Below are 11,764 nucleotides of genomic sequence, written 5' to 3'. Positions count from 1 at the left end.
GACACGTCCACCCACCGTCAGCTTAGCCTCTGACAACATCGGTGACCGAGTCCAGATAAGAAGTGGTGGTGGTGGTGGGGGCGGGGAGTTGAGGTGGTCTGAACTTGGAATAATCATAAAACTTTTAAAGAGTTCCGAATTTTCACCAGATATAATCATAATCATGATCCTCGTCCTAAACTCTAATTCTAACCATAATCCTGAACCTAATTGTAACCGAAACTTTAATAAGTTCCTAATATTTCATGAACGGCCGCTAAAGTTAAAGTGACAGACTAGCTTTTAAACACTAAGCATTTTATCACCATTAAAGCCGTTTTTAATTATTTAAAATAGAAGTACTCACGTTTTATTATTTAGAATGTTCATTTTCGTACACTTGAAGTGGTTCTGGTCACCCAGGGTTTTGCAATACTCCAAAATGCATTTTTCATAATTCTAAAAACGCACGTTTGTCTGAGATGTAATTATATGGTTATCAAGACAAACTCTTGTTATTATCAGACGACATTTCCCTGTTGAAACGTCACATACTTAGTTTCTCTCTTCTCTGTTATGACCGTATCAAGATGTGTGTTGCAGCTTTGTAGATAATTCAACGTAGTGTCCATTTTCGTGGGCTGAAACAAGGGTCTGCGCCTTTAAGGACAAACAAAAACTTTGACTACTTTTTATTTTGATATGAAAATGGAACCTGACTTCCGGTACAAATCCAACACGGGCGACAACACGCAAGAAACACCGTAATTTCAATATGGCAGTGAACACTTGAGTCTTGAGTTGGACGTTTTGAAAAAGATAATTTTGGTTCTATATTCTTTAACTTGTTATACTCAATATATGGATCCATACCAAGAGTATAATTACGGGCCACATTATGACGAGGGACCAAGAACTGCTGATCCTGCATCCTCGTACGGCTACGGAGGGCCCAATTACAAACCTCCAGTCAAGTTGGGCAATTTCAATCGCGGAACAGCGCCGAGGATGAGGAGACCGAGTAGGTCATTCCCTCCACCTCGCGGTCGAGGATTTATTAAACCTCCACCCAGACCCCGAGACCCTGGTTTACTTGACCCTCCACCACCACCACACGATCCTTATCAGGCTTATGACGATTATTATCGTCGTGATTTTATTGATCATCAAGCACCTCCCGAAGTTCCGTATGCACGGTATGGTCGTGATTCAGTGAACCACCCACCCCAACCTCGGAATTTCAGACCAGATAATCGGAGAATGACAAGACGTCCATTTAGAGGTTCAACAGTTAGCAGAACTAGTTGGGTTAATCCCAATCGAAAAGCAAAGCCTTCGCATGATCAGAGTTTAGGTTCATCAAGTGGGTTTGATTTTGAGACAGCGAGGCCTGTTCCTACTGACGCAGTGTCAAATAGTATGGGTGACAAGCATGATGTGAATAATCATAAAGAAGAGAAAAAAACAGATCCAAAACAACATGAAATGGAGAAAAAAGAGGAAAGTTCAGGTATTTTATTAGAATTACTAGTATATTACAGGCCCTAATCATTAGGCTAAGGCCCCCCCAAAAAATAGGTGTGTTTCTGGTCGACCGACCGTCCCTAGTTTTACACCCCCCCCCCGACCCTAATTTTTTTTCTCTTAAACTGAAAAAAAAACTGGAAAAAAAAAAATACTAAAAAAAAAAAGTAAAAATAAGAGGACAACATCACCAAAAAAGAGTATTTCTTTCCTTGCACATTGTTTACGTACTATTATACGATACATTTTGCACATGTAATTCCCTTCCGAAAAACATCGAGAAATTATGGAAAAGCTTTTGTAATAGAGTTCCTTCCCCTGATTAGCTACCACCGAACAGCTTAGTCGGTCACGGAAGTAACCGAATGTACGAACATAGCCTTGGTACAGGTTATTTCGATTAAATATAATCGTATCAATTCAGCTTAATTCTCGTCTTCACTTAAATCAACAGGTCTTATTATTAATGCATCTCAAATGTTTGCATAAAGTATTTAAATTAAGAACAACGAAATTAATACAAATGTCCCATTAATTTAAGAAAATACACAAACAGTGCATACCAATACTACTACTACTACTACTACAACAATGACAACAACAATAGCAATAAATTAAAATTTTCAATAATGATAATGATGATAAATACCGTAATAATAATAATAATTATTATAATTATAATTATTATTATGATAGTATTCAATTTAAAAAAACAAAAACAAAAAACCCTACCTACCTACCCTAATTTTTGGGGAGATGCAATCGGAAACACATCTATTTTTTTGTTTGGCCTAATCTAGAATTGAAAAAGTAGAAGTGACTTCTCCCTTCCCATAAGAAAGGGGAGAAGTTGATAAAAATGGGCAAAGTGAACATTAATCAACTTGTACATTTCATAACGTTTCGATGTTTAATTGGGAAAATTCTGAATTTTAGTCAGTTCTGATCGTAATATTTCAGTATAAAATACTACTTCTGGTAATAAATTTAAACAAAACAGTTAAAATTAAATGTTTCATTAAAAATGTGATATTATTAAATGGTTGATAAAGTGCCGTTATGCTATTAAAATTAAGTATTAATTAGTATTATCTGGCATTGCTGAAATGAATGTGGCTGAAGATTAACAACACTTCACTGCACACAGCACAACACTGAAAAACAATAGCCCGGTTTACGGGTGTATCTGAAGAATGTCAACATAAGACTACAACATGTATTTAATCTCTTCACAACAGAAACTGGTCTGAGTATTAACATTTGTTAGTTGATTTTGACAATAAATTGAACAAGGTAAAACATAATTTATCAAATCAATTGTACATAACAGTGTGTGTGCGCAGAAACCATTTGTCGTTAATATGCCGGTTCATGACTACTCTGGCATCAAAGTAAAAACACTGTCCAACATATGGCGACATGGTGCCATGTGAACTATAAGACTAAATAAGTTGGGGTCTTGACATCTGTTGTGTGACTTTGTTTTTGTAATTGGATTAGGTCCAGAATATTATGGCGACTTCAACTTCTCACTACTGCTAATAACTTGGCGACTTGAGCTGACTGTCCGTGAAAACAAAACGCTCATTTCGCTGGTAAGATTAGGGTGTGATATTATCCTGAGTACTCTGCCACTCGAGAGCTACATTTGCACATTTATGATCGCTCTCTCAGCCAGAGATATCTATATAGCGAAACACGGAATGTCTATCTACCACATGGCAGCAAACATTCCAGCTCCAATATAACAATAATCCTAAGTTTGACACTAAATTGGTAAATACCTTTAGATTGATCATTTTCGAGTTCCCCAATAACAAATGTTTCACATAGTAACCACTAATTGTACACACACTACAGGAAGAAACCCGTCAGCACCTGCATGTTCATATTTAACTGGATAATTATTGAAAGGTGGTGCTGTCAGATTTCTTCCTGTAGTGCATGTATTAGTGGTTACTATGTGAAATATTTGTTATCGGCAAACTCGAAAATTAGGTGCTGACAGATTTCTTCCTGTGGTGTGTATATTAGTGGTTCCTACATGTTAAATATTTGTTATTGGTGAACTCGAAAATTATCAATGTAACGGTATTTAGTGTCAAACCTAGGATTATTGTTGTATTAGAGCGGTAAACTTTGCCTACCATTCCGTGTTTTCACTATAGAGATATCTCTAGCTGAGAGTGAGAGAGTAATCATAACTGTCCAAATGTCCATCTTGCGCTCGAACAGCTACTAGTATACATATATGTATTACATCATTAACTGCTTAGGCTTTGATTCCAGCACATCAAAGCAGAGCAAAATCATGGCAATAAACATTGTAACCCAAATATTTAGCCCAAAATAATCACACCCATATTAAGTACAAACATACTGACCTCAAGACATTTCACCTCAAAACCAGTGATCAATAAATACGTTTCAGCAAGATTAAAATAACTTTCAACACATTTCTGAATATATCCAGGTTTTAAACTGTTGTTTGCCAAATCGCCAAATGCAAATTAAAGTTGAATTTAGCAAACATGTACAGTATTTCTGCCAGAAAGAAATTTTGGGATATGTTGCTATGGAATTGAATGCAACCACAATCAACGGGGTATGGGAGGCATCTCCCAGAAAGAAAATGAATTAAATTTAGGCTTATGGTTAAGAAAATTATACAGTAATGATAAAAGTAATTAATTTTGTCAAAAGATTAACAAAAACAAAAAAATCTACCAAATCGTATGGGTATGGTGCCATACCTGTTTTACCCTCTGGCAGAAACCCTGATGTATGTCATCAATTCACCAAAAAGCTAATTAAAAAATTATGTGTCATTTGTATACATACATGTACAGCTGAAACACTTAAAGGAGTGAGCACAGTCTGTGTACTCTGACGATATGCTACATGATGTTGGGATGCAATTATCTCGAGCAAACTAGAAAAAACTGCATTTGGTGGAAGAAATATAGTGGAATCTTTTCAATTCGGATTATTCCGGTTTAGAATGAATGAATGAATGAATGTTTAACGACACCCCAACACGAAAAATACATCGGCTATTGGGTGTCAAACTATGGTAATGCAAATAAATAAAGTGATGATCAACATCAATATAAAAATTCAAGGTTTAAACAAAAACAGTGTAAAGAACTGTGCAAAAATACAAATACAAATATCACAGAATTTTACGGACACCGAATTGTACTCTAAACTTCAATTTGTGCTGTATTGGCCATTCTCAAAGAGAATGTTACACCCCTGCACCACGGTGAGGTTACAGCACGCGCAGGGGTCCGGTTTAGAGGTTATGTTGTGTATTTATATTTAACAAGGGACTGTGAAAATAGTGTATGGTTCTGAGGTAATACCGGGTTAAAGAGGGTCTGATTTTGATAGGTTTTACTGTACGTGAGATTATATTTAAATTAATGTATTTTATCATTTCAGAAAAGCAGATGGTAGACAAGACTGATCCTCCTAAACCCGAGGAAACATCGGTTGATAGGAAAACAGAAACACAGTCAGTATCTGGAAGTTCTAATTCAGACCCAGCTGGAGGATCTAATTTAGATGGCAGTGATTACTGTTCTCTTTGCAAGATCAAGTTTCTTAGACCAGAGGTTTGTTAATGTATTGTTTGTACGATTGTAAAAAGGAATAAAATTGGTCAGCTGTACATGGGTACCTGTGATTTCATAAATATCTTGGTCAATATTGTCCATGCAGGGATGGGATTTTCCAGCAACCGGAAATGGTCGTATTCGTGGAAAGTCCAGAGTGCTGAATGATGGTAATGTTCCTTGTACATAATAATGAAATTCAAGACAAGTTGATTCCTACACGTTTAGCTGTACGTTCATCAAACCATCTTAAAAGGTATCTATAACTGTGTGCATCAAATTATCTAAATAGTACATATTGAAATAAAACAATCAAATTGTCTGCATCAGTGTATGTCATAATTATATTTGTATAGCACTGCTCCTGAAATTTTTGAATGACTCCATTCCTGAAAGTGAAAAGAAGTTGGACTGCATTAATGAACCAAACAACATAAAATTAGAAGAAAACATTATTGGTTTATTGGTTAATTTTTGCAACATGTCTCTACATTTACATGTACCAATTAATACATTAATAATGTTTGGTTTTCACTTGTCTTTGCATTTTCATGAGTGCAATTTTTCAATTTTTCATATGCCTAAGTGTTTTGAGATGTGCAATTTTTCACTCGCCATGGTATTCAGGGCACAATATTTTATGAGAACTGTTGTTTTGTTCGCGTGTCGGTTACACAACTTTAAAATCACAAGAACTGCCAATTGGTTACATGGTGAACAATTACATTCTAACATTAAAAGTACCATACATCAGTAATGAAAGTGAAAATCAGATTGTTTTTAACTACATTTGAACCATCAGTGTAGCACAGAACCATAGTTCAAATGTTTTAGGATTAGGTAAGCCTACCACATCGATTATGAGAACTATATTCACATAACCGAAAAATCGGTTACCCAAGTAAAACTCACGTGAATGGACTTGCGGTTACCTAAGATTTTGAATTATTGTCCTCTGGGTTTTTTCAAAAGCCAAGGACTAGAAATGTACACACACACACATATATATATATATATATACATGTATATATATATATTGTCACAGAATGTTGATTATGGTATATTCTGTGGGTACCCTGTATGAGAAACTTTAAACAGCGGTTGAATTTTGTGTATATTATATTTACAAATTATATTAAATTGTATCCATTGATTTTTCAGGGGCGGGACATAGCCCAGTGATAAAGCGCTCACTCGATGCACGGTCGGTCTTGGATCGATCCCCGTCAGTGGGCTATTTCTCGTTCCAGCCAGTGCACCACAGCTGGCATATCAAAGGCCCTGGTATGTACTACCCTGTCTGGGATAGTGCATATAAAAGATCCCTTGCTGTTAATCAAAAAGAGTAGCCCATGAAATGGCAACAGCAGGTTTCCTCTCTCAATATCTGTGTGGTTCTTAACCATATGTCTGATGCCATATAACCGTAAATAAAATGTGTTGAGTGCATCATTAAATAAAACATTTCCTTCCTTCCTTCCATTGATTTTCAAGATTTTAGGGAAGGTAATTTTACCCGTAGTACTTTCTGGCAGGAACTGCCATACAGTTATATGTCAAAATGTGGCATAGTTCAGGTCAACTTGTTTTCTCTCTGGTTTTCAGCAATACACGGCTCACGTGCATGGTATGATACATATACAGAAGATGAAGAAAGTTAACAAGCAAAAACAAGATTTGGTTAATAAAGGTAATTAATATGCCATTTGTTACATTTTAATGTCGGTCATGGGATATTGTGACACCATCATTTGGGTTTGACACACTATAATGATAACATGACATGTATGTTATTTTATAATACATGTACAGAGATATGCTGTGTTTGCCATGATGGCCCAGTTATTGTCTTGCCATCTTGAAGCTAAAAGAGTAGCCTCCAACTCTGAAGATAGTGCATCTCTCGCGCCTCCACCCCCCACCCTCCGAAAAATCAAAGTAATATTAAATATCAACTGCCCCTATCCCCATTGATATCTTTGGATGCCTGTATGTAGAATTGTGACTGAAACTGGTCTCTTTATATTTTAAATATAGAAATTATAACATGAGGGAGTGGCAGTCTTCTTAATGACAAGCACCTGATAGTGGATCATACAACATTACCTTACAATTTGACTCTGCCTTGTGCAGAGATATGATTTTGATCAGGGAATATGGTTTTGTTATTCAGATTTATTCCAGTTTGTGCATAATTAGCTGAAATTGGTGCATTTTCATATTCATATATAAAAACTATACAGTACTGGGCAAAATATTTTGGCTACAGGTATTTTTGATCCAGGGTGAGCCCTGCATAGCTCATCTCAACTGCACAAATCCCATTTGTTACTGCTGCATGTGGTTCATTGTATACACTACACTCACTACTTAAAAAAGTACTGGACTAGTATCAAAAGCATATCGGGCAGATTTCTGTTTTGTAATCAATACATATAACTTTATATCCTTTATAAGTGCCTTACTGGTCCAACCGGGAGGGACTATAGGTTTCATGTCTATTCGTCTGTCTGTCCCATTTATAGTTTTCCGGACTTTTGTTTTGAAATGCCTCAAGATATTGAGCAGAAATTTTGTATATAGCTTTATCATGTATTGTTTGGATGGTTACCCATTTTTGACAGAGTTATGGCCCTTGAACTTAGGAGATTTAGCAATCTAATTAAAATTGGCTCCACTATTACATGTGGATCTAACAGCAGCCCGTTGGAGCTCATGTCCAGTTTATTTTTTATTCAACCAATCAAAACCTTACTTGCAAAATCATGCCAGTGATTTGAAAAGAATTTGAAGACATTCGGGATTATGCCGAGGGTATACGAAATGATTTGGGTGAATTACGAAGTATGCCGGAAATTAATTTCAAACTAAAATTTTATATAAAGTTCGTTTCAAGACGGAAAAAACCTGTGATGGTATAGCCATAAAATCTGTTAATACTAGTATACAATCCAGAGTTTATTACTGCACTTTCTTCCCTGTTTTTTCAATGTTGAAATAGACCAACAAGTTCACCTATTGCATAAATAGTCTCGCCCGGTATTTTTAGAATTTGTATGCTCCCGAATAACACTATAAAAGGCGAAGTGTAATTGGTCGATATTTAAGTTGTTATTTATAAATGAAATGTCACCTGGACATGGGATTCCACGCAATGCTGTTAGATCTACTGGTAGACCCAGTAGAACTAATTTTAATCAGATTGGAGATTTAGTTTTCTCTTCTTTTTTTCTGGAATACCGTAAGATATTGAGCTGAAATTTTGTGTATAGCTTTACCATGAATGGTTACAGACCAGGTTTGACGTTCATGCCAATTTACCCATTTTTCACAGTTATGGCCCTTTAACTTAGGAGGTACAAATGCGTTGGGTCCGGTAAGGGATTTGCATTGCTTTAGCAGTATTCTCAGTAGGCTTGTTAATGTTTGAAAATATAACTTATATTGATGTAGCATACAGTGACATTTAAAATGTTTACTCTTTATAGATGGGTCAGAGAAGTCCGAGGTATCTGAAACTACAGTGACATCGACTTCAAGTGCAGTGACTTCTTCAGGAAGAATTCTTCCCCAGAGTGCTTTGTTGACTTCTAATAGATCTACAACAGATGGGGCCGAAAAGAATGAAGCTGCTAAGTCATGTCACTGTGATATTTGCAAAATAACCTTTGAGCGACCTGAGGTAAATAAATTATATGTAGAAGTAAGGCTGAATTTAGGGTGGAAATGATAGGGTGAGTAATATAAGTAGAGCTGACTTGGATGCTTGACTATTCAAAAGAACATGTATGTATGTTTGTTTGTTTGACATATCGCTTGATGAGGTATTGAGTATTGTCTGTAAGGCCCCCCCCACCCCCCCCCAAAAAAATAGGTGTGTTTCCGGTCGACTGACCGTCCCTAGTTTTACACACACACACACACCCCCCCCCGACCCTAAATTTTTTCTCTCTCTTAAACTGAATTTTTTTTTTTTTTTTTTTAAAGAAGTAAAAATAAAAGAGGACAACATCACCAAACAAGAGTATTTCCTTCCTTGCACATTGTTTACGTACTATTATACGATACATTTTGCACATGTAATTCCCTTCCGAAAAACATCGAGAAATTATGGAAAAGCTTTTGTAATAGAGTTCCTTCCCCTGATTAGCTACCACCGAACAGCTTGGTCGGAAGTAACCGAATGTACGAACATAGCCTTGGTACAGGTTATTTTGATATTTTAAACATCTGTTTATGCTACAAATCCATATATATTATTTATAGATAATGTTATATAAGTACACACACATTAAGGAAGAAAGGGAAGGGGGAAAAAAACCTACCTACCTACCCTAATTTTTGGGGGGGATGCAATCGGAAACACACCTATTTTTTTGTTTGGCCTAAGTATTTTCTTTCTTCTTTTTTTTGAGAACAGTCATTGTTGGTAAAAGCTAAGAATGAAAGAGATGTGTATTATTGTAGGTCTTCATCCTAGCTAGCTCTGAGTAGGTAGAAAAATTAATCAAATTGTCTATTAAACTTCAAAAATGGCAGAAACCCTGTTATTTTCCAACAACATATCACTTATTACTTCAAATTATTTTAGAATAGAATTTGTCAATTTAAAAAAATTCTTCCATATCAATTTGTAACACATAACAAGTAATTTGTGTAGGGCTTAGACTTAACGATGGCACTGTCTGCAATTGCCATAATTGCAGTATGAATTACCATCAGTTAGGGTCTTGACCGATGGCAGTTTTTTGCCAATGGATAAAAAATTATTGTCAGTTGAAGCTACTAATTTTGGTTTTAATGTGTGTTGCAAACGTTACTGGTTTAAATTGCCATAGACAAGCTCAAAATTGCTAACGGTGAGCAATTTGCCTACAATTTGCCTACAGCAAGAATATTTCAAAATTGCTGTAGGTAACAAATTCTTAAGTTTGAGTCGTGTGTATTGTGTGGTGTGTGTATTGTGTATGTGTGTGTGCGTATATCTGTGTGTATTGCATGTGTATTGTGTGGTATGTGTGTATCTCTGTGTGTGTGTGTGGTGTGTGCATAAATAGATACATGTTATAATTTTTTTGTATTTTTCCATATAATTTTCAGATATTTATCTTGGACCCCAGAATAGAAAACTAGCAATGTTTTCATATACAAAAAGATAGTTGCAAAAATTAATCCTAATTTGTTAATCTATTGTGAATTTTATTTTTAACATTCAGCCATATTTGTCTACTTGGAATTTTATTAACTTTTACTGTCATAATAAAAAATGCTCTGTGGCTTTTGCATGATTATTATAGTTTCTGTAATGTACTATTAATCAAATATGCTCATTTAAATATACATAGACATTTTGTGTTTTCTTAGATTAAGTTTCCGATGTTTTTGTTTTAATTGTAGAATTACGAAGCTCATACACGTGGTATGATGCACTTGAAGATGTTGGAGAAGGCCAAGGAGCCACGCCAGTTAACAGTGACAGGTGTGATGCTAGTTTTGTTCACACGCTGCTTACGCAAATCTAGTTTCAACCCCTGTAATTAAGAAAATGTCTACAACAAATAAAAACATGTCATTGAACAAAATCAAATATAGTCCACAGCAAGAAATATGTCATGAAGAATTAAAAGCTCCATGGCGTTGCCGTTTCACATGGGTAATTGCAGTGCTTGAAGTTTGCATAACCAATTTTATGTTCGCGTGTTATGTTTAGGACATCATTTACACAGTCATAATGGGTTACGCAGACATGTAACCAGTTTCCTGTATTTGTTTAGTGTAACCCATAAATAAATGGGTTTGACCCAATTTTCAATGCTTAGAGTCGTGTACTTTCTAACCTTGAATGTGTTGAAGAGCGGGACGTAGCCCAGTGGTAAAACACTCACCTGATGTCTAGGGTTGATCCCTGTAGGTGGACACATTATGCTCTTTCTTGTTCCAGCCAGTGCACCACAACTGGTGTATCAGAGGCCGTGGTATGTGCTATCCTGTCTTTGGGATGGTGTATATAAAAGAGCCCTTGCTACAAATGGAAAAATGTACTGGGTTTCCTTTCTAAGACTATATGTAAAAATTATCAAATGTTTGACATTCAGAAGCCGATGATTAATAAATCAAGATGATCTAGTGGTGTTGTTAAACAAAGCAAACTATTTGAATTTTTTGTTAACCTTTTTTTTAAATTGGTCTTTTTGTTAACAATGTTATTAAAAAAAAAAAAAAAAATATGTTTGTAAAATGCATACAAAATGTTAAATTGGTCTTTTTCTTAACAATGTTATTAACAAAAATAATGATAATAATTTATGTTTGTAAAATGCATACAAAATGTTAAATTGGTCTTTTTCTTAACAATGTTATTAACAAAAATAATGATAATAATTTATGTTTGTAAAATGCATACAAAATGTTAAATTGGTCTTTTTCTTAACAATGTTATTCACAAAAATAATGATAATAATTTATGTTTGTAAAATGCATACAAAATGTTAAATTGGTTTTTTTCTTAACAATGTTATTAACAAAAATAATGATAATAATTTATGTTTGTAAAATGCATACAAAATGTTAAATTGGTCTTTTTCTTAACAATGTTATTAACAAAAATAATGATAATAATTTATGTTTATAAAATGCATACAAAA

General features: G+C 35.0%; 1 protein-coding gene across 1 annotated transcript in view; it reads left to right on the top strand.

Moving 5' to 3' along the window:
- Positions 1 to 753: 753 nt before the first annotated feature.
- LOC121381284 overlaps positions 754 to 11,764 on the top strand; it is a 41,994-nt gene continuing 30,983 nt past the window's right edge. Inside the window, exons 1-5 of the mRNA XM_041510531.1 lie at positions 754 to 1,489; positions 4,948 to 5,120; positions 6,726 to 6,810; positions 8,609 to 8,802; positions 10,518 to 10,599. Coding sequence (XP_041366465.1) covers positions 841 to 1,489; positions 4,948 to 5,120; positions 6,726 to 6,810; positions 8,609 to 8,802; positions 10,518 to 10,599 — 1,183 coding nt within the window. The 5' untranslated portion in view covers positions 754 to 840. The remainder of the gene's footprint in view (positions 1,490 to 4,947; positions 5,121 to 6,725; positions 6,811 to 8,608; positions 8,803 to 10,517; positions 10,600 to 11,764) is intronic.

This window comes from Gigantopelta aegis, chromosome 9 (genome assembly GCF_016097555.1).
Source record: "Gigantopelta aegis isolate Gae_Host chromosome 9, Gae_host_genome, whole genome shotgun sequence".
Taxonomy (NCBI): domain Eukaryota; kingdom Metazoa; phylum Mollusca; class Gastropoda; order Neomphalida; family Peltospiridae; genus Gigantopelta; species Gigantopelta aegis.
The sequence above is the reverse complement of the archived record's forward strand: the minus strand, read 5'-3'. Positions and strand labels throughout refer to the sequence as shown.